The following is a 23,363-nucleotide window of genomic DNA, read 5'->3' on the forward strand; positions in this document are numbered from 1 at the left end:
AGCAGGAGACCCTACACCACTTCAGACAAATGATGGATAACAATAACAGAATAATAGAGCTGGAAGGGACCTTGGAGGTCTTCTAGTCCAACCCCCTAGCTCAAGCAGGAGACCCTACACCACTTCAGACAAATGATGGATAACAATAACAGAATAATCGAGCCGGAAGGGACCTTGGAGTTCTTCTAGTCCAACCCCCAGCTCAAGCAGGAGATCCTACACCACTTCAGACAAATGATGGATAACAATAACAGAATAATCGAGCCGGAAGGGACCTTGGAGGTCTTCTAGTCCAACCCCCAGCTCAAGCAGGAGACCCTACACCACTTCAGACAAATGATGGATAACAATAACAGAATAATCGAGCCGGAAGGGACCTTGGAGGTCTTCTAGTCCAACCCCCAGCTCAAGCAGGAGATCCTACACCACTTCAGACAAATGATGGATAACAATAACAGAATAATCGAGCCGGAAGGGACCTTGGAGGTCTTCTAGTCCAACCCCCAGCTCAAGCAGGAGATCCTACACCACTTCAGACAAATGATGGATAACAATAACAGAATAATAGAGCTGGAAGGGACCTTGGAGGTCTTCTAGTCCAACCCCCAGCTCAAGCAGGAGACCCTACACCACTTCAGACAAATGATGGATAACAATAACAGAATAATAGAGCTGGAAGGGACCTTGGAGGTCTTCTAGTCCAACCCCCTAGCTCAAGCAGGAGACCCTACACCACTTCAGACAAATGATGGATAACAATAACAGAATAATCGAGCCGGAAGGGACCTTGGAGTTCTTCTAGTCCAACCCCCAGCTCAAGCAGGAGATCCTACACCACTTCAGACAAATGATGGATAACAATAACAGAATAATAGAGCTGGAAGGGACCTTGGAGGTCTTCTAGTCCAACCCCCAGCTCAAGTAGGAGACCCTATACAACTTCAGACAAATGATGGATATCAATAACAGAATAATAGAGCTGGAAGGGACCTTGGAGGTCTTCTAGTCCAACCCCCTAGCTCAAGCAGGAGACCCTACACCACTTCAGACAAATGATGGATATCAATAACAGAATAACAGAGCTGGAAGGGACCTTGGAGGTCTTCTAGTCCAACCCCCAGCTCAAGCAGGAGACCCTACACCAGACAAATGGTTATCCAAGCTTTGCTTTAAAGCCTCCGGTGTTGGAGCATTCACAACCTCTGGAGGCAAGTTGTTCCACTGATTAATTGTCTGACTGTCAGCAAATTTCTCCTCAGTTCGAGGTTGCTTCTCTCCTTGATTAGAGACAGTGAGACAGTGTTCTCATTGAGGCGTCCCAAGAACATGAAGCAGACTCCAAAAAAAATCCCTTTTATTCATTGACTGCGAATTCTGCTCCTTCACATCCAGCAAAGTCTTTCGAGGGAGGATTCACGGTCACAACGTCCAACGTTATTCTGTTAAATCTGGAAGGCCCACACTGGGGAAGGCTGAGCCATCTCCGAGGGCAGGAATCGGGTCAGTGTGTGCATGGATTGGAGCGCGGGTGCAGCCCAGCCTAAGTAGCTGAATATCCTGAGGCTTCCCTTCCACAAATGACGGCATTACTGCTGGCCACCAACTGTTTAATGCCTGCATGCCAAATCTATTGCTTGAGCCAAGTCCACAAATCAAGGCAAGAGTGTGATCTGTTTGCAGGCTCGTTTTATTTAAGTCCTGATTTGCAGCAACAATCCTGGCAGGAAAAATTGGGGGAAGAAAGCCAGGGCCAAGTTGGACAACAACTAACTGACACAGAAACAGCCAGGAGAAACTGTTGTTCCAACTGCATCCTCCAAAACTGGAGGTAGGGATGATGCTAAATGCACGATGAGTCTTTGACAGCGGATTCTGCAGAAGTAGCAGCTGCCCAGACCTTGTTGGTGCTCCCAAGCTAAGCAGGGTTGGGCTTGGATAGGATTTGGATGGGATCGTGAAGGGACCAAAGGATAGGCTGGAGCATGGGTCACCAACCTTTCGGACATCAGGGACCAGTAAATTCATAATTTAAAATCTTGCGGACCACTAACAAGATCTGCCCAATGACCAGCTGGGTGGGTGTGGCTAGGTGGTCATGTGACTGGGTGGGCATGGCCAACTTGATGTCATGACGAATGGCCCCTCCCAGAGGGAATAAAAGGAGCGAAAGGGGAGTGGAGTTTGCAGGAGACAATTAGTTCGCTTCATTGGTTCGTGACTCTCCGAGATGATATCGGCCTGGCAGCTCTCCAAGCCAGAGAAGGTCTGTGACTGTAAATCCTCCCTCGAAAGACTTTGCTGGATGTGAAGGAGCAGAATTCACAGTCAATTAATAAAAGGGGGCTTTTGCCAGGACAAGGAGTTTGCTTCAGGCTCTTGAGAAGCCCTGATCAGAACACACGACACAAGTCCTCCATATCTCTTGGAGGTGTAGGAGGTTCTAATTGAGCAAAGCGCAAAGGCGCAACGTTGGGATAACAATTCTCACAAAGCTGAAGATGCAATTGGATGGGAATCGGGGTTTTTTATGACTCGCATCTAAGCTCGGAGCCAACCTGACATCTGCTCCCGAGAATATCACCCATTATCTCTCGGAGCTTGTACACTGCTTGTCGCAATGATGAAAATGGAACATTGATTTCTGGAAGAATAAAATAAAATTGCACAGCCGTTTATGTTTAATGCACCTGACAAGCTTCAGATGGGCTACAGAACCTAGTTGGAACATCGTGTCCTATGCGATTTTGCGTTAGCTGAAAACACACAGGTATATTGTTAGCACTGGTGCCTGCAGGGAATTGAACTGGGAGATTTCTGGTTTAGATGCAGTTTACGTCTTGCAACGAGCGGCAGATATAAATTATCTGGGTTCATCCCCCGAGACGCGAATCAAACACAGGATTTTTTTAGATGACATGCGAACCCACTCCTGGCCCCTACTCTGAGCCTGCGTGTTGAGTGGGGAGGGAGTGGAGACTTTGCAGTATCCTTCCCCTGCCATGCCCACCTAGCCACGCTCACAGACCCTGTAGTTTAAAACATTTGAATTTCACCACTGCCGCACAGTATATTCCGAGAAAATGAAAATATTTCTTCCCTTCCCTTCCTCTTTCTTACTTTCTCCAGCTGCAGGAGAGGTGCCTGGATTTTTGATATGCTCACGGACATTACACAAGAGCGGGGAAGACCCAGCTGACGAAACACAATGGCTATTGCCAAACACAATCCCTCCCCCCCCCTCTCAACTCACAAAATCATGTACTTCCCTGTACCTTCCCCATTTTAATCTCACTCACTTCACCCACAAGTGCTGGGTTTTTTTGGTCAACTTGCTGTATCCCAGAACAAGCTTAGAAGTTAAAAAAAAAACTTCTAAGGTGTGTCTTTCTTTAAGGGAACGAAGAAAAAGGGAGGCCGACCCAACTTCCGCCACTTTCCTGTGTGAGAGAAACGTAAGGCCAGAGTTCAAAATTCAGACAAACATTCTCTGAACCAACACAGGAAAAGCCCTCCTCAAAAACGACGTAAACAGGCCTGAGAAAGCTACTGACTACAAAACTCTTGGTGGAAATAGACGGGAACGCCGTTATGATGAGGTATGTTCTGGGCATATGATTGGAATGAAACGGGGAGGGGGGTGTCTCGGTGTGAACTCGTTCTAACACCGTTGACCAGCAAAATCTCACTGATCCTTGCAAAATAAACGAACGTCGGTAGCCACGAGAGAAACAATCTCTTCTATGACACATTGAGATACTACTTGGGTGTCTGGGAAGAATCTAGTTTTTGTCTCCTTATGTGGGAAGGAGAACAAATTGAGGGTGCGAAGGGGCAAAAGGCTAAAACTTGATGAATCAGTGGTACTAATACCACTCTATAAAGCCTTAGTAAGACCCCACAAAGACTGCATCTAGTTTTGGTCACCACACTATTAAGAAGAGGTTGGGGACTCTAGAAAAAGTGCAGAGAAGAGCAACCAGGATGATGAGGGGACAGGAGGCTAAAACATGATGAACGGTTGCAGGAACTAGGCATGGCCAGTCTAGTGAAGGACCAGGGGAGACAGGAGAGCAGTCTTCCAATATTTGAGGGGCTGCCACAGAGAGGAAGGGGGTCAAGCTATTTTCCAAAGCACATGAAAGCCAGACTAGGAACGATGGATGGAAATTGATCAAGGAGAGACTCAACCTGGAAACAAGGAGGAACTTTCGAGCAGGGAGAACAATCAACCCATGGAACAGAAGTTGCCTTCGGAAGTTGTGGGAGCTTCATCCCTGGAGGCTTTCAAGAGACTGGACTGCCCTCTGTCAAAAATGGTGTAGGGCCTCCTGCTTGGGCAGGGGGCTGGACTAGATGACCTACAAGGTCCCTTCCAACTCTGTTAATCTGCAATCTCTCCAATGTAATGATTTCTACCAACATCTATGGAACTGCCATTATCTTGTTTCGATGGGGAAATGCTTTCATAATTCAATTCCTTTGGGCAACGCATGCCTTGCTGTGAGGTTGCTCTGTGCTTGTCAAATTGTTCCCTTCATCTGTCCGTGTGATTTTTCTCCCCCTCCCCTGCCGCCCTGCTATTGCAGAACCTATTGAATTTCTGGAGACAATATGTCCTCCATCAACTTACATGACTTTGGTCGGCTGTTTGATAAATTAATGGAGAAGAACAGGGTCACGTCCTGCTTCCGTGAGGATTCTTATTCGGGGGATGGAGGGAGAGAGACAAGATACCATATTAAATCAGTATTTAATTTGATCAACCGTGCCTTTTCTTCTGGTGTTCTTTCTGTTTAATGAAGCTTAGTGGGCTTTCTTAAATTCAGCTTCGATATGGGGGACGGCAGTGATGACAAATTGGCCATTTTGGCTTGGACAGATAAGAATTGAAGTTCGTCCGATTTGGGAGAATCTGAGTATTACTTAGCATGGAATTTATGGCTAGAGGAAAGATGCAAAGAATAAGAAAGCATTAAAGGAAAAAAGATAAGAAATTAGAAAAAAATTATAAAACCGCATAATTAATAAGAGGGGGGGGAATGTAATATATATTGTATATAAAATAGCATAGAATAATAGTTATAAGAGGAATATATGTACATAGATCGATATAAGATGTATTGTATAGAAATAAATACATTGAAAGAGTAATATGTATAGAAGAAATATGTATAAATTACCATAGATGAAAAATGTGTAAAGATGTAGATAGATAGATAGATAGATAGATAGATAGATAGATAGATAGATAGATAGATATAGATACATACATACATAGATATAGAGATAGATAGATAGATAGATAGATAGATAGATAGATAGATAGATAGATAGATAGATATAGAGATAGATAGATAGATATAGAGATATAGATAGATAGATAGATAGATAGATAGATAGATAGATAGATAGATAGATAGATAGATAGATATAGATACATACATACATACATACATAGAGATAGAGATAGATGATAGATAGATACATAGATAGATAGATAGATAGATAGATAGACAGACAGACAGACAGACAGACAGACAGACAGACAGACAGACAGACAGACAGACAGACAGACAGACAGACAGACAGACAGACAGACAGACAGACAGACAAAGGTATACATGTACGGATAAAAAGAGTATAATGGAGGCTTATCGATGTGGAAATGTTGCAAAGATGATATTGGTCTTTAAAAAATGAAAAAAAACTGTTTAATAAAAACATTTTTTTAAAAAGAATTGAAGTTCGTAAGTCTACGCTGGTGTAGTCTACAGAATTCAATCAAGTGACGGAATTGAAACAGTTTTTATATCTGACTTTTTTTTAGCTTTACGGAATATTTTTTAAAGGGGTAATGATGGCAGCCAGGTTGAGAAATCTGAAGAGGAAGGAAAGGAGATGAGGAAGGAAGAGGGAATGACAAGTCAGCATGAGTGAAGGATCAGCCAGCTGCAGGGGTTTTGTGTGTGTGTGTGTGTTTGTGTGTACGCGTGTGTTAACTTTCCTTGTTTCCTCTGGCACAGATTCTGCTTCTTCCTCCTCGCTTTGTGGCCTGGGATACTTGGCGACATTCTTCGGCTAGACAAAATGTACGGGAGGATCGCCTCCCCGGATTTCCCCAACGTCTATCCTAACAGCAAGGAGAGGATATGGAATATCACCCTGCCCCAGGGCTACGCCATCCGCATCTATTTCACTCACTTCAACCTTGAGCTGTCTTACCAGTGTGAATACGACTATGTCCAAGTACGTCCAACTGCCATGTGGCAACCCTTGGTGCGCGTGCTGAGATAGATACTGTGTAGAACCACATGTGAGAGCACTTTTCATACAAATGAGCAAGCAACCTCGCCCCTTGTTTCCTATTGGCTTAGCTCCGAGAAAACTGGGACAAGATTCTCTTGCTCAGCCTTCCGTCCTTCCGAGGTCGATAAAACGAGGACCCAGATTGTTGGGAGTAGTATGCTGACTCTGTAAACCGCTTAGAGAGGGCTGAAGCGGTATATAAGTCTATTGCTACAAGAGCCATGGTAGCGCAGTGGTGAGATTGCAGTATTGCAGGCTAATTCTGCCCACTGCCAGGAGTTTGATCCTAAGCCGGCTCAAAGCTGACTCAGCCTTCCGTCCTTCCGAGGTGGGTAAAACGAGGACCCAGATTGTTGGGAGTAGTATGCTGACTCTGTAAACCGCTTAGAGAGGGCTGAAGCGGTATATAAGTCTATTGCTACAAGAGCCATGGTAGCGCAGTGGTGAGATTGCAGTATTGCAGGCTAATTCTGCCCACTGCCAGGAGTTTGATCCTAAGCCGGCTCAAAGCTGACTCAGCCTTCCGTCCTTCCGAGGTGGGTAAAACGAGGACCCAGATTGTTGGGAGTAGTATGCTGACTCTGTAAACCGCTTAGAGAGGGCTGAAGCGGTATATAAGTCTGCTATTGTGATAGATAGATAGATAGATAGATAGATAGATAGATAGATAGATAGATAGATAGATAGATAGATAGATAGATGATAGATAGATGATAGATGATAGATAGATAGATAGATAGATAGATAGATAGATAGATAGATAGATAGATAGATAGATAGATAGATAGATAGATAGATATGGATGGATAATTGAGAGGGAAGGAGAGAGAGAAAAGGTGATGGATGGATGAAATAGATGTAGATAGATGGTAGGTAAGAGACGTAGTGGCCCAGTGGTCAGAATGCAGTATTGCAGCCTAATTCTGCCAATTGCCAGCAGTTCGATCCTGAACTGCTCAAGGTTGACTCAGCCTTCCGTCCTTCCGAGGTGGGTAAAATGAGGACCTAGATTGCTGGGGCCAATAGGCTGACTCTGTAAACTGCTTAGAGAGGGCTGTAAAGCCCTGGGAAGCGGTACATCAGTCTAAGCGCTATTGCTATTGCTAAGGAAGACCAGGTATGTCCTATCAGGTCCCCACAGAAGCTCAAGGGAAGATGCAACTCAACGGCAAAGCTCATTTGTGTGTTTGCTTTACAGCTGAACTCAGGAGGTAAGGTCGTGGCCACTCTATGCGGACAAGAGAGCACTGACACCGAGGAGGCCCCTGGGAAAAAGATATACCGCTCCATTGATAACAATTTCCAAGTGACTTTCCGATCGGATTATTCCAACGAGAAACAGTTTACGGGCTTTGAGGCCTTCTACGCTGCTGAAGGTGAGACGAGGAAATATAGGCGGCTCCAGGTTTTGGTGACTCTAGGGAGGTGGGGAAAGGTGGCAACATAATGGGAAAGGGGTCTGGCTGAGACCCCATTGATGGAGGCAGTACTGAGTCCAATGGGCACCGATCTGATATGATCATGGGTCACCTTAATTGGCACTTATTTCGTCGGCAGATAGTTCAGTGTCCGGACATTTCCTGGAAACCATTCTTGAGGCAAATCTAGAATCCTTGCCACACGACACCATCAATAATCTATAAGTTTAGAAATAGGCACGAGGGGCCAAAATAAGAGTTTTTAAATCTAGTTTTGCGGTCTTTCTTTTCACATAGAATGTGCTTCTTCAGAAGTTACAGGTTAGTTTCGTGCGTAAATCAAAACGGCGGGAAACCATGGGGATTGTACCGCTGAATTTTGGAGAGGTCTAAAAAAGGCCAGGGGACGCGATAGCTCCCTGGCTAAGACGTTGAGCTTGTTGATCAGAAAGGTCGGCAGTTTGAATCCCCAGCGCCGTGTAATGGAGTGAGCTCCCGTGACTTTTCCCAGCTTCTGCCAACCTAGCAGTTCGAAAGCACGTAAAAAATGCAAGTAGAAAAATAGGCACCACCTTTGGTGGGAAGGTAACAGCGTTCCGTGCGCCTTCAGCATTGAGCCATGCCGGCCACATGACCACGGAGACGTCTTCGGACAGCGCCGACTCTTCGGCTTTGAAACGGAGATGAACACCGCCCCCCCTAGAGTTAGGAATGACTAGCACATATGTGCGAGGGGAACCTTTATCTTTACGTAAAAAAGGCATGGAAAGCCACAGAGCTTTGCACCAAAGAGGCCCATAAACTAATACAGCTTGCAATCCAGTTTTCATATTTTCCATGTTGTGAAATGTGAGCAGCCACCCTGCTGCCTCTACTTCTGCAAACCTTTGCCCAAAGAGCCACATTTCATCCCGTCAGCCAGTCTCGGTCCTCCATTTCTGTTTTTCTCTCTTTCAGACGTTGATGAGTGCGAAGGGCGGCTGGATGGCGAGTTGCCGTGTGACCACCACTGTCATAATTACCTGGGTGGCTTTTATTGCAGTTGCCAAATTGGCTACCTTCTGCACAAGGACAAGAAGACTTGCAAAGGTGAGTCCACTTCCTAACAGCAGGGAGGATGGTGTGGTCAAAAATTGGCCGGAGTTGGCTACCTGAACCTTTTAATGTTTTTTTTTTTTAAATCATCATTTCCCTAATTTGTTTATGCAAGCAACTGCTTTGTTCTTGGAATGTGCTGCACGTTTCATTGGGATTTAAAACTAGTCAAGTCAACAGAAACTCTAGAAAGGACAGATTGTAATAGCAATAGCACCCAAGACTTATATACCGCTTCACAGTGCTTTACAGCCCTCTCTAAGTGGTTTATAGAGTCAGCCTCTTTCTCCCAACCATTTGGGTTCTCATCTTACGTACCTCGGAAGGATGGAAGGATGAGTCGACCTTGAGCCGGTGAGGATCGAACTCCTGGCAGTGGGCAGAGTTAGCCTGCAATACTGCTTTCTAACCTCTGTGCACCATAGATGGATGGATAGATAGATGGATGGAAAGAAGGAAGGAATAGCACTTAGACTTATATACCATTTTACAGTGCTTTACAGCCCTTTCTAAGCAGTTTACAGAGTCAGCCTTTTGCCCCCAAGAATCCTAGGTCCTCAGTTTACCCACCTCGGAAGGATGGAAGGCTGAGTCAACTTTGAGCCGGTGAGGATCGAACTCCTGGCAGTGGGCAGAGTTAGCCTGCAGTACTGCATTGTAACCACTGTGCACTATGGATGGATGGATGGATGGATGGATGGATGGAAGGAAAGAAGGAAGGAAGGAAGGAAGGAAGGAAGGAAGGAAGGACCAATTTCGTTGTATTTAAGTACAATGACAATAAAGATTAGACTTATACTTAATAGCACTTAGACTTATATACCATTTTACAGTGCTTTTACAGCCCTCTCTAAGCGGTTTACAGAGTCAGCCTTTTGCCCCCAACAATCTGGGTCATTTTACCCACCTTGGAAGGATGGATGGGCTGAGTCAACCTTGAGCCTGGTGAGATTCGAACTGCCAAACCGCAGGCAGCCGGCAGTCAGCAGAAGTAGCCTGCAGAACTGCACCCTAAACACTGCGCCACCGAGGCTCATAATCCGCTATGCCACTCACTCAGGAAGGATTATATTCACCAGCGTCGTTCTCTTTACTTCCATCTTTCTCGTTCTCCCTTTTCTATTTTCCAGCGTGAAATAAAACTTGGCGCTTCCCAGCTTAGGCAGAGATGGAGACAGCGGGGCCACCTGTAGTCTTCTCCTGAAGACCCATGGAGGGCTGCAGTCATTCGGCATCTAGCTCTTCCTTCCGCTTCTCCCACCTCCTGTGACTCGCCTGCTGTGGTTAATAAAATGGCTTTCACCCTGTCCCGCATTTCCTGCAATGTTTTATTTTGCTACGGTGCTCTACATGAGAGGAAAGGGAAATGTAAAGAGGTCACAAGCTGGGCTGAAAACTGGCGCGAGAGGACTAGACGAGGAGGGGAGAGAAGAGCGTACAGTCAAAGGATCCTATATGGAAACAGTCTCCAACACAGATCTGGCAGGTTTCTTAGGGGGGGGAAAGAGGAATTAGAGTGAGGTTGAAGCAGCAGCTGCCAAAAAAGCCAACCCAGTTCTAGGCTGCATCAACAGAGGAATAGAATCAAGATCACGTGAAGTGTTGATACCACTTTATAAGGCCTTGGTAAGGCCACACTTAGAATCCTGCATCCAGGTTTGGCCGCTATGATGTAGAAAAGATGTGGAGACTCTAGAAAGAGTGCAGAGAAGAGCAACAAGGATGATTAGGGGACTGGAGGCTAAAACATATGATGAACGGTTGCAGGAACTGGGTAAGTCTAGTTTAATGAAAAGAAGGACTAGGGGAGACATGATAGCAGTCTTCCAATATCTCAGGGGATGCCACAAAGAAGAGGGGAGTCAAACTATTCTCCAAGGCACCTGAGGGCAGGACAAGAAGCAATGGGTGGAAACTAATCAAGGAGAGAAGCAACTTAGAAAGGGAGGGAGGGAGGGAGGGAGGGAGGGAGAGAGAGAGAGAGAGAGAGAGAGAGAGAGAGAGAGAGAGAGAGAGAGAGAGAGAGAGAGAAGGCTGCTTTTGTGCAAGGTGTGTATGTGTGTGCCTACAAAACAGAAATACAACCCTTGATAGGGAATGCTGAATTAATATTAATGCCTGCTACATTATGTATTAATTGAACAGTTCCTGTGTGACACCTCTGTCGATATGGCTCTCTTACCCGTGCCCAAACCATCTAATCATTAATTGAACTGCATTAAATTTTAATGGGGAGCGCAGTGGCTCCGTGGCTAAGACGCTGAGCTTGTCGATCAGAAAGATCGGCGGTTTGGAGGTTCGAATCCCTAACGCCGCATAACGGAGGGAGCTCCCGCGACTTGTCCCAGCTTCTGCCAACTTAGCAGTTCGAAAGCACTTAAAATGCAAGTGGAAAAATAGGAACCACCAATGGTGGGAAGGGAACAGCGTTCCGTGCGCCTTCGGCGTTGAGTCATGCCGGCCACATGACCATGGAGACGTCTTCGGACAGCGCTGGCCCTTTGGCTTTGAAACTGAGATGAGCACCACCCCCTAGAGTCAGGAACAAGTAGCACATATATGCGAGGGGAACCTTTATCTAAATTTTAGTGGTCTGCCAGCTCTATCTGAAAAGGTTCAGGGTGAATCAGGATGCTAGATTCCAGAGAGTTTAATTTCTCCCTTCTTCTATTCTCTGGCATTCCTTAAGGCCAAGATATACAACCTACGGTCTCCAGAATGATATGCAATCACGGACAACCCCCCCCCTTTTCTTTAACCTGTCAGAGGAGAGGATTTTGTAACAGCGTAATTAAACTCACTATATTTAATTTACATTACACTTAAATGGAAGGTACACGGAGGGGAAATTAGCAGAGATTTGTTAGATGGGAAGTCCTACCTTGGGTTATCAGAGGGAGACACTGTGGCTGTAAATATGTCACCGACAAAAAGTCATACAGTGCTGGATTTTACCACGAAAACTCTTATTACCTCTCCTAGACATCTGGCAACCGCGAACAGAGTTGTGGGGATGTGACTTGTGTTTTGGGAGATATCGAAAACGAAAGGAGGGGGGATGGCTGTAGAGTAGAGTAGAGAATAGAATAGAATAATATATAAAGAATAGAATAGAGAATAGAATAGAGAATAGAATAGAGAATAGAATAGAGAATAGAATAGAATAGAATAGAATAGAATATAAAGAACAGAATAGAGAATAGAATATAAAGAATAGAATAGAAAAGAATAGAATAGAATAGAATAGAAAAGAAAAGAGAATAGAATAGAAAGAATAGAATAGAAAAGAGATAGAATAGAAAGAATAGAATAGAAAAGAGATAGAATAGAAATAGAGAATAGAATATAAAGAATAGAATAGAATAGAAAAGAGAATAGAATAGAAAGAATAGAATAGAAAAGAGATAGAATAGAAATAGAGAATAGAATATAAAGAATAGAATAGAATAGAAAAGAGAATAGAATAGAGAATAGAATATAAAGAATAGAATAGAGAATAGAATAGAATATAAAGAATAGAGAATAGAATAGCGAATAGAACAGAGAATAAAATATAAAGAATAGAATAGAATAGAAAAGAGAATAGAATAGAATAGAAAAGAGAATAGAATAGAAAAGAGAATAGAATAGAATAGAATTGAGAATAGAGTAGAAAGAATAGAATCAAGAATAGAGAATAGAATAGAAAGACTAGAATAGAAAATAGAATAGAATAAAAAGACTAGAATAGAAAATAGAATAGAATAGAAAGAATAGAGAATAGAATAGAATAGAAAGAACAGAATAGAGAATAGAACAGAATAGAGTAACAGAGTTATTAACAAAGTTATTAACAAAGAGTTATTAACAAAGCTATTCCATTCCATTCTATAAACATGAGTTCCATTGCCAGGCGTCTGCATTTTGATCGCGTGGCCATGGGGATGCTGCAACGGTCGTTAAGTGTGAAAAACAACTGTAAGTTACTTTTCACCGTGCTGTTGCAACTTCGAACAGTCATTAAACAAGGACCATTGCAAGTCAAGGAGAATCTGTGCTTGCTCAGATAAATCAATCTTCAATCTCCTGTTAGCCAGCTTCCCTATGGAATGCTGATGTTTGCATCTCGTTTCTTCTTATATCAGCCTAGGATTCAAAATGGTCTTTTGGTTCAAAACTCAAATGTGAACTGTTTAAAAAAAAACCACATACATTTTTTTTTCTGAAGAAGGCTCCCATTTTTCTTCTTCTTCCCCTTTTCTTTCAGCGCTTTGTCCGAATAAGGTGTTGACAGCAAGAACGGGTGAAATCTCCAGTTTCAATTATCCCAACCCGTATCCTAAAATATCCGAGTGCAGCTATAGCATCCGGGTGGAAGAAGGTTTCATGGTCATCCTAGAATTTGTGGGACTCTTTGATGTAGAAGACCATCCAGAAGTGCTGTGTCCCTATGACATCCTGAAGGTCAGTGGGATTACTTCTACAGGTCCTCCGTGTGCTAGAAATCTGGATTTTTCACATAGCTCTATTTCATTCACAGCAGGTAACTAACAAAGAGGCGCGGTTCACAAAGCAGCCTACGTCACGATTTGTTGAATAAACTGCAAAAGGATGGGCTTAAGATATGTTAAGCCGTAAATGACATCAAGCTGGCAGGAATAGCCAACACTCCGGAAGATAGGCTTAAGATACAGAAGAATCTTGACAAACTTGAATTGGGCGCTATCTAACAAAATGACATTCAATGGTGGAAAAAGTAAGGTTCTACATTTAGGCAAGAAAAACAACATGCACAGGTACAGTATACTTATAGGGGGTACCTGGCTCAAGAGTAGTATCTGTGAGATGGATCTTGGAGTCCTAGTGGACAACCATTTAAATAGGAGCCAGCCGTGTGCAGCAGCTGCCAAAAAAGCCAACACAGTTCTAGGCTGCATCAACAGAGGGATAGAATCAAGATCACGTGAAGGGTTAATACCACTTTGTAAGACCTTGGTAAGGCCACACTTGGAATACGGCATCCAGTTTTGGTCGCTACGATGCAAAAAAGTTGTTGAGAAAGAGTGCAGAGATGAGCAACAAAGAGGATTATGGGACTGGAGGTTAAAACATATGAAGAACGGTTGCAGGAACTGGGGATGTCTAGTTGAATGAAAAGAAGGACTAGAGGAGACATGACAGCAGTCTTCCAATATCTCAGGGGCTGCCACAAAGAAGAGGGAGTCAAGCTATTCTCCAAAGCACCTGAGGGCAGGACAAGAAGCAATGGGTGGAAACTAATCAAGGAGAGAAGCAACCTAGAACTAAGGAGAATTTTTTTGAAAGTTAGAACAATTAATCAGTGGAACAACTTGCTTCCAGAAGTGGTGAATGCTCCAGCACTGGAAGCTTTTAAGAAGCTGTTGGATATCCATTTGTCTGAAGTGGTGTAGGGTTTCCTGCCTAAGCAGGGGGTTGGACTAGAAGACCTCCAAGGTCCCTTCTAACTTTGTTATTCTATTCTATTCCACATTAAGAGTTCACAAACACAGTATCTCTCTATCTCTCTACCAACGTACGTGCCCTGCTCCTATCTTGATGAAGTCTAGGAAGCAAACAGCAAAGCACCAAAGAAACAGAATGGCTTTAAAACAACTGATAAAAAGGACTTACAACGGCAAAAGTATTACATGACAATCGTGTATTATGTATGAAGCCGGTCAATGCCACAGGGACACCTTCAAAATAAATTAATACTTTCAATATATTTCTATTTCATCACACTTGTGAGCCATGAGGTCCGGTCCACAATGCAGGCTTTCCAGAATTTTGTTCAAAAGAATTCCCCCCCCCCAAAAAAAACCTACTTGCTACACAATCATTTCAATTTATAGGTGCAATCTGAAATAAGTTTAAAACTTGGCTTTAAAAAAAAAAACCATAGCCGATTTCTGCACTCTTTCTAAAGCCCTTTCTCTCTGTACTGTAGGATCACACTGGAGGGGGATGCCTATTGAATGACATATCCTAAAGCCACATGGTACTTGGGTCACAGTGAATCCAATGAGCTTCACACGATTTCTGCAGCCTCCCAACAGACAAATTCTATTTTGGATTGGGTTATCTTCAAAATTAACGTACCATATTTTTGGGAATATAAGACGCATTTTCTGCCCCCAAAGGTGACAATCTTGGTGCGTCTTATACACTGAATACAGCATTTTTAGTCTATTGAAACCCCACCCCACTTTGCAAAAATGGACGTGCAGAGGTTTGGGAGGTTTACAGAGTGCTTCTGGGGGCTGGGGAGGGCCATTTTTGTTCCTTTTTAACCCCCCCAGCCCCCAGGAGCACTCTACAAGCCTCCCAAAGCTCTGCATGCCCTCCCCCCTTTTTTCCCCCAAAAAATGAGGCGTGCAGAGGGTTTGGGAGGCCTGCAGAGTGCAAAAACTTTTTTTTTTTAATTTACCTCATCAAAATCATGGTGCGTCTTATACTCTGGTGCACCTTGTAGTCCAGAAAATACGGTATTTAAAATAAGATAAAAGGAAATCTAAAACAATAACCGAAGACGTTTCTTTCTTAAACGGCGGCATCAGACCCAGCCAGACGGCGATACCTGGATGTCGGCTGCTATAAAGCACTTCTCTTTTGTGGTTCTTGCAGGTTAAGACTCCGAAGAAAGAATATGGTCCGTTCTGTGGCAGCTCCCCACCTCCCAAAATTGAAACGCGGAGCAATACGGTTGATATCACGTTCACCACTGACCTTTCTGGTGTCCATGCCGGATGGAAGCTCAGATATGGCACAACAGGTTAGACAGCTTTGGGGGAAAGTCATGTTAAGCCAATTCGCGGTCCCTCAGACTGTTGGGACTCCGGAGGTGGCAGTGGTGGGTTGAAGGCGGTATGCTCCGGTACGGGCGTACTGCTGCCTGCCGGGAGCACCAGGTACCGTTCTAGTACAGTGCTACGGAGGGCCCACCCACCCACCTTACCTGCATTTGAGCTCTTCGGCGCTTCCGCGCACGGAGCGTACAGCACCTGCACGGCGCTCCGCTGAGCAGCTGGAGCCTCGTGAAGCATGCAGGTGCTGCAAGCGGGTGCTGCAAACGTGTGCAAGCTTCACACGTTCATGTGGTGGACGCCGGGCCCCGTTGCACCGTACCGGTTGCACCAGGATCCGGAACCCACCCCCTGCTAGGTGGACATGTGCTTGGGTAGGCGTGGCCAATTTAGCAGCCCGTGAATCAATACAAATTAAACTTTAATGTGTCATGCTCCTGGGGGTGGAAAGCAGGTTAGTGAAGGGATGTGTGTGTGTGTGTGTGTGTGTGTGAGTTCTGTTTGTTTGTGTGTGTGTGTGTGTCTTCCCCCCCCCCTCTAGGTGGGGCGATGTGAGCGGGGCAGCCTTGTGGTCCCACGCGGGCCAGATTAAGGGACATCAGTGGGCTGTATCCAGCCCGTGGCCTGTACTTTGAGGACCCTTGTGTCTGTAGCAATTCAACTGTACTAGAAAGCAAATTAATAGTGTTTGGAGAGAGGAAAGCGTAGTAAAAATGAAGGCGGGGAGGAAAGCAAATTGGAAATCTCGTTGGGATACAGGTAAGTCCTCAACGTACGAGCACAATGGACCTCAAAATTCCTGTTGCTAAGCAAGTCCATTGTTCAGCCAGTTTCGCCCCGTCTGTTGTGCCCTTTCTTAACAACTGCAGTTGTTAAAGTTAGTCACAGTTAGTTAGCTGTTAAGTAAATCTGGCTCCCCCATTGACTTTGCTTGTCAGGAAGTCCGCCAAAGGGGATCGCGTGACTTCAGAACACTGAGACCGTCATAAGCATGATTCAGTTGTCAAAGCATCTCCGTTTTGATCACGTGACTGTGGGGAAACGCTGCGACGGTCGTTAAGTGTGGGGGATGGTCATAAGTCATCTTTTGCAGTGGTTGTCACTTTTGAACGGCCACTGAATGTTCTACGTCACTACCTGTACTTACGTTGACCCTCGAGCGACGGCATTTAGAATTCTTTTGAGGCAAGTTGTGCCAATTGTACCAAGACGTTCGCAATACAGAGGGTTGCTGAAACAGTTGGGAGGAGTGCCGTGGGATCAATAATACAACCCCTCCATTGCATAGATTAAATTTCCATTCAGACTAGGAAAACGAATAGAACAGAAATCTGAAATGTAGAGTTCAGTAAGAACAGTGAGATGATTTAATTGCATTTTGACAAGAAGGAGGACATCAAGGCTGTTTCCCCACCCCTCCCCCTTGTTTTCCAACTCTGCAGCTTTGCCATGTCCCAACCCTCAAGCACCACCCAACGGCCGGATCTCTCCAGTGAAGGCAAAATATATTTTTAAAGACTTCTACAGCCTCACTTGCAACGTGGGCTACGCACTTTTGGAGGTGTGTAATATTCTCACAGGTTTTTTTTTACTTCTACAGGTTGGCAACTTATACAGATCGGTATAAATTTTAGCTGTGGAACTTGGGCCAAAGCAATCACGCAGAGAGGAAAAACACTGTACATTATAAATGTTTTTAATATCGAGCTGTTATTAACCTAAGTTCCTAGTTTTTGGTCTTTGTGGTTAGAATAGAATAGAATTCTTTATCGGCCAAGTGTGATTGGGCCAGGGGTGAAATTCAGCAGGTTCTGGAGAACTGGTAGCGGAAAATTATGAGTTCAGAGAACTGGAAAATACCACCTCTGACTGGCACCAGGAATGGGGAGGGAATGGAGATTTTGCAGGATCCTTGCCCCAGGAATGGGGAGGGAATGGAGATTTTGCAGGATCCTTCCCCTGGAGTGGGGAGGGAATGAAGATTTTGCAGTATCCTTGCCCCAGGAGTGGGTGAGAATGGGGATTTGCAAAATCCTTCCCCTGGAGTGGGGAGGGAATGGGGATTTTGCAGTATCCTTGCCCCAGGAGTGGGGGGGGGGAAATGGAGATTTTGCAATATCCTTGCCCCAGGAGTGGGGTGGGAATGGGGATTTGCAAAATCCTTCCCCCAGGAATGGGAAGGGAATGGGGATTTTGCAGTATCCTTCCACAGCCACGCCCAGAGGACCGGTAGTAAAAAAAAATTGAATTTCACCACTGGATTGGACACACAAGGAATTTGTCCTTGGTGCATATGCTCTCAGTGTACATAAAAAGACAAGATACATTCATCAAGAATCCTAAGGTACAACACTTAATGATAGTCAGAGGGTACAAATTAGCAATCAGAAAAGAATATCAATATAAATTGTAAGGATACAAGCAACTAAGTTACAGTCCTGCAGTCATAAGTGGGAGGAGATGGGTGATAGGAACGATGAGAAGACTAATAGTAATAGTAATGCAGCCTTAGTGAATAGTTTGACAGTGTTGTGGGAATTATTTGTTTAGCAGAGTGATGGCATTCTGGAAAAAACTGTTGTGCAGTGCTCTATAGTGTTGTTTTGAGGGTAGGAGTTGAAAAAATTTATGTCCAGGATGCGAGGGGTCTGTAGATATTTTCACAGCCCTCTTTTTGACTCATGCAGTGTACAGATCCTCAGTGGAAGGCAGGTTGGCAGCAATTGTTTTTTTCTGCAGTTCTGATTATCCTCTGAAGTCTGTGTCTGTCTTGTTGGGTTGCAGAATAGAGGTGCAGATGACAGACTCAATAATTCCTCTGTAGAACAGAATCCGCAGCTCCTTGGCAGTTTGAGCTTCCTGGTTGGGGGTGAAGGGGACATCCAGCTCTTGCAGGACACAACACGGTTTTTTGCCTTGTTGTTTTTGGAATGATTACCAACGAAGGCGTTCTCAAATTGCAAGACAAACTCCCTGAAATCTTTCGTTTTGCCTCCCACAGAACAAACTGATTGTGAAATCGTTCAAAGCAACCTGCCAAAAGGACGGGAGCTGGAACAAGCCAATGGCCCAATGCACCAGTAAGTCTTCTGCCCAGAATCCACATGAGACTTGCAGTCCTCAAGATATGTTACTTTTTTCTTGGTGGAAATCCGTTCTCAAGCCTGACAGGGCAAAAGCTCTTGAATGGCAAATTGTGGGAGACAAGCTGCATTTGAATCGCAGAATAAAATTTGCCTGCTTTGAAATATTTTCAGCAGACTAACATATGTCCCGGTTTTCGGTTTAACGGGGGAGTTAAAACAGACACAAAAATCTTTTATCTCGCTTCTGTTCACCCTCTAATCCTTCTTTTTAAAATTGATTTCATGCTCCAGAAGTCATTTGGGAGACACTTAAAAAAGGCAGAATGTAATTTATGTTATTTACAAGCTGAGTAAAAGAATTTGTAAGAATTAAAACAAAGGCCTCTGGATTGCAGATCTCTGATCAGACACTCAAGACTCTCAATTTAAGTCTCAGGGGGAAAAAATTATCTTTGACTTGGGATCAGATTCTCTGCTGCCTAACCTGTCATTATTTTTATCCTGGTGTTTCTTGTAACTATTGTCGGATGCTTAATATTTCTTCCTGATCCTTTTCAGTTGTTGACTGCGGCCCTGCCAATGACGTAGCCAATGGCACGCTTGTGTATGTCACCGGGAGAGAGATTTCTACCTATCAAGCTGAAATCAAATATAACTGTGAAAGCCCCTTCTACGCCCTGAAAACTGGCCATTCTGGTAAGAAATAGGCAAACCTTCAATTTTGCTTGAAAAGGCTTCCTGCGATCCCAGCGGGAGGAGTTTGTCAAAGTAAGGGAGTAGTTCTGCATTCTAGTTAGCAGGATCTTCACCCAGGACATTCTATTCATATTCTCTTGAACCTTGAAATATTCCGTCATTCTGAAAATCTCTCCCCTTTTATTTGACTTCCTCAATAGACTTTTTTTTTAAAAAGCCAACAATCCAGTGTTTTAGAAAATTAATTCTGCAAATCTTGCAGTTTCACTAAGGCTATCCAGACCTTCCACCACCCCACCACCCCCCGTGCAAATGAAGTGATGCTTTGGATGTTTGTGGATCAGCACATACAGAGAGAATTTGGCACGTTTATGACAATTAAACAGTAAGACGTGCTCCATTAAACAAAACAAAAAAAGTATGCTGGACTAAATTCCAGTGCCTTGCCTTAATTGCTGTGGTATAGCATGTTCACGCCTATCGAGTAAAAACATCTCTTCAACTTAAAGCATTTGTAAATCTGGTGGAACAGGGTCACAAGGAATCTGGCATTGCTATGCATAGAGGCTATGCAATGAGGGAGATGTCAGACGCAAGAAATCGGGAGCCAGTGCTCAGCCCAAAATTAGTACGAGTTTATTTAATGCTACCACTAAACGAGAATCTATACTACTAACGGTCAAGGCAAATTGGCAGTAGATAACGAGTCCATGGAATTGAAGGAGAGCTGGACTTACCATATTTTTCAGAGTAGAAGACGCTCCAAACTATAAGATGCACTTAGCTTTTGAGAAGGAAAACAAGAAAAAAAAAACCTGCCTCTGCCTCCCAGCAATTTGTCTCCTTGCAGCAAACAGCCAGTTTCAGTTTCAGCACAGCCTGATTAGCACAAGCAGCTCCTGAAAATCAGCTGTTTCAGGCTGCAGGGATTGCCAAAGCCTATTGCCACCTCCGCGCGCCCCATTTTTGGCCTCCGCATCCTGTTTTCAGCCTCCGCACACCCGATTTTATGCCCCTTCCAGGGATCAGAATGGGCAGAAAATGGGGGCGCAGAGGACCAAAACAGGGCACGGAGGACATAAATGGGATGTGGAGACTGAAAATGGGGCGTGCGGAGGCGGCAATGGCAATCCCTGCATCCTGAAACAGTTGATGATCGGGTGGCCAATCCAACCGACAATCAGCTGCTTCTGCTGAAGTTGAAATAGGCTGTTCGCTATTTGCTGCAAGGAGGCAAAGCCAAAGGATGGGGGCCAGCGGGGCTACATTCGGTGTATAAGATGCAACCAAATTTTTACCCTTTTAGGGGGGGAACAAAGTGCGTCTTATACTCTGAAAAATATGGTATATTTCTTGTGGGCGCAAAGGAACTCTGAACGGATGATGTGCTTGACTCCACCCGCAGGGTTCAGCCTGGCCATTTCCTACAGGAGGTATCAGTAGGGATGCAAATTGGGACCTTCCGGTGAGGGTTAGGACAGTATTTAATACTAGTGGGAAAGAGCTGGCTGCAATTTGAAGTATGGGTGGCATCTCTCTTTACCAAGACTATACCTTCTATGCAGGTAACTACAGGTGTGCCCATGATGGTTTCTGGAAGGATCACAAGGGAAACAAAGCACCTCCAGTCTGTGAACCAGGTAATATATATGCAAGCGCCCTACAACAGGTACATAAGACAAGGATATGATCTCAGGCAAATGTCACCCTTTCCTTGCTTCGTGCTGCTAATCTGCTCTAAGTGGTGCAGAAAGTTTCCCCTTCCTGATCTGCCAGCTGTGCATAATTGTGTGTGTGTGTGGGTGTGTGTAGAATCTTAGGTATAAAATAATCTTTTTTTAAAAAAATCTCATGCGGATTTTTTCACACCCGTATGATCAAAGGTGACTGAAAGCATTTTTCATTCAGCATAACTATTTCACTTTTAGGGGTGTCAAACTCGATTTCATTGAGGGCCACATCAAGGTTGTTTCATCTTTGGTGGGGGGCAGAGTGGGCGTGGCCTGCTTGATGTCACTCATGTCAGGGCCGCCTGTGGCGGCCCATACGCTCTGCACACGGCCCTCTTGAGCTCCCTTTTCACTGGCAGAGGATTGCAGGAGGCCGATGCAGCAAGAAACTGAGCTTGGGAACCCGTTTTCACTGGCAGAGGCACTGCGGGCCCTGTTTCCAGGGTGACCCAATGGGTCAGATCTAAGCACCCCGCAGGCCGGATCTGGCCCCCGGGCCTTGAGTTTGACACCCCTGAACTATACAAAAGAAACTATGCGAGGCTAAAGAGAGGTATTACGAACTTTTAGATCAGATGTGAAATACCCCTTACTGCAACCTTTAAAAAAAAAAACTATAGCCAAGAACTTCTATATTAGAACAAAATAACTTTTTTTGTCTCATCCATTATTTAATTGGCCAATCAAACTGCACAACCGGGGACATACCAAACGACCAAGCCGACATTTGGAAGACCAGACTGCACCATGTAGTATTACCAATAATAAAGCAGTGTTTATATTTATGAAGATAGTTGAACCGCTCAGCAGCTGGGAAATCTCAAAGCAAGACCACACATTAAATTGGTATTTCCATCGTTTTAAGCATTGATATACTTAAGCGGCCGAGATTTGTGACTAAGAAACCTGTCTCACATTAAGCTGCAACAGATGACTCGTATCTCCTTTCTCTTCCTTGCCAGTCTGTGGAGTGCAAACGTCTAACACTCTGAAGCGTATCTTTGGAGGGCAGAAGGCCCTGCCCGGCCAATTCCCTTGGCAGGTTTTAATCACGGACGCGCACGGAGCAACTGGGGGTGGAGCCCTTTTATACGATAACTGGATCTTAACCGCCGCTCACGTCCTGGGCAGCCCACCTGATGCCTCCTCCCTGACCTTGAAATTGGGGCTCCTAAACAAACGCTCCCCTCATTATCACCAAGCCTGGGCAGAATCCATTTTTGTCCATGGCGGCTTCACGAACGACGGCGTCAACTTTGACAATGACATCGCTTTGATTAAACTGAAACACAAAGTCCCCGTTAACAAAAACATCACTCCAATCTGCTTGCCGGGGTACAACCCCGGCTTCCGCGTGAAGGCAAACGACACAGGAATCATTGCCGGCTGGGGGAAAACGGAGCGGTCCCGGCAGTCCCGTTTCTTGCTGTACACCGAGGTAGACGTCGTCGAGCTGAACAAATGCAAAGCGGCCTACGCAAACCGGACTGTGCAAGGAAGACAGCTCAGGCTGACGGAAAACATGCTCTGCGCAGGAACTGAGGAGGGGGGGAAGGATTCTTGCTACGGGGACAGCGGAGGGGCCTTGGTGTTCTACGATACCCAGGCCAAGAGGTGGTTTGTCGGGGGCTTGGTCTCCTGGGGTCTGGAATGTGGCTCTGCTGGGCTCTACGGGGTCTACACAAAGGTGTCCAATTATATGTCATGGATGGGGGACCAAATTGCACGCCATTCTTGATTGGCTTTTGTCGCATTTTCCAATAAAACCTAGAACGCAAACATTTCTGTAGACTTTAATAAAGCTCATCTATAGCCCCTCACCACCTCCACCACCAAGCTAACTGAGGTTTATTGTAAGAAAGATCCACGGAATCTGTCTCTAGCCTATGCAACCAATCAGAGTTGAAAGATCTGCTTCTTTGTGGATTTATCACCAAACCTCAAGTGAAAATTGCACAGGGGCCTCAATTATTATGTCCATGTCCATTTTAAATCAGAAAGGTTCACAGAAAGCATCCAGATCAATGTTCACATTTTCCTCGCAAATGATTGTATCTTTATCTCTCTCCCTTCCTCCATCATAGATAGAAGGATGGATAGATAGATATCCCAGGCTTATTCCCTGCCGCAACACATCAGTCATAATTCCCATCTATTCAGCTTTCTCATGTTGTTAAAACCACCCGATTTCTTCTACCAGTCAATTTCAAAGTCCAAATCTTTAACTCC

General features: G+C 44.7%; 1 protein-coding gene across 1 annotated transcript; it reads left to right on the plus strand.

Moving 5' to 3' along the window:
- The first annotated feature begins 3,273 nt into the window (after positions 1-3,273).
- Positions 3,274-22,913, plus strand: MASP2 (MBL associated serine protease 2). Its single transcript, XM_081955507.1, has 11 exons — positions 3,274-3,596; positions 6,024-6,246; positions 7,505-7,682; positions 8,682-8,813; positions 13,066-13,262; positions 15,444-15,591; positions 17,065-17,183; positions 18,624-18,702; positions 19,267-19,404; positions 20,970-21,044; positions 22,097-22,913. Exons 1-11 carry the CDS (start codon positions 3,589-3,591, stop codon positions 22,870-22,872), a joined length of 2,073 nt encoding a protein of 690 aa, XP_081811633.1. The 5' UTR covers positions 3,274-3,588; the 3' UTR covers positions 22,873-22,913.
- Positions 22,914-23,363: the final 450 nt, after the last annotated feature.

Source organism: Natrix helvetica (genome assembly GCF_964273705.1).
Source record: "Natrix helvetica genome assembly, chromosome: 5".
Lineage (NCBI taxonomy): Eukaryota > Metazoa > Chordata > Lepidosauria > Squamata > Natricidae > Natrix > Natrix helvetica.

Excerpts from the sequence above, each read along its gene's own strand:
- MASP2 (XM_081955507.1), top strand. Across the intron at positions 8,814-13,065 it reads GGACAAGAAGACTTGCAAAG|CGCTTTGTCCGAATAAGGTG; the intron begins GTGAGTCCACTT and ends CTTTTCTTTCAG. Across the intron at positions 19,405-20,969 it reads CCTGAAAACTGGCCATTCTG|GTAACTACAGGTGTGCCCAT; the intron begins GTAAGAAATAGG and ends CCTTCTATGCAG.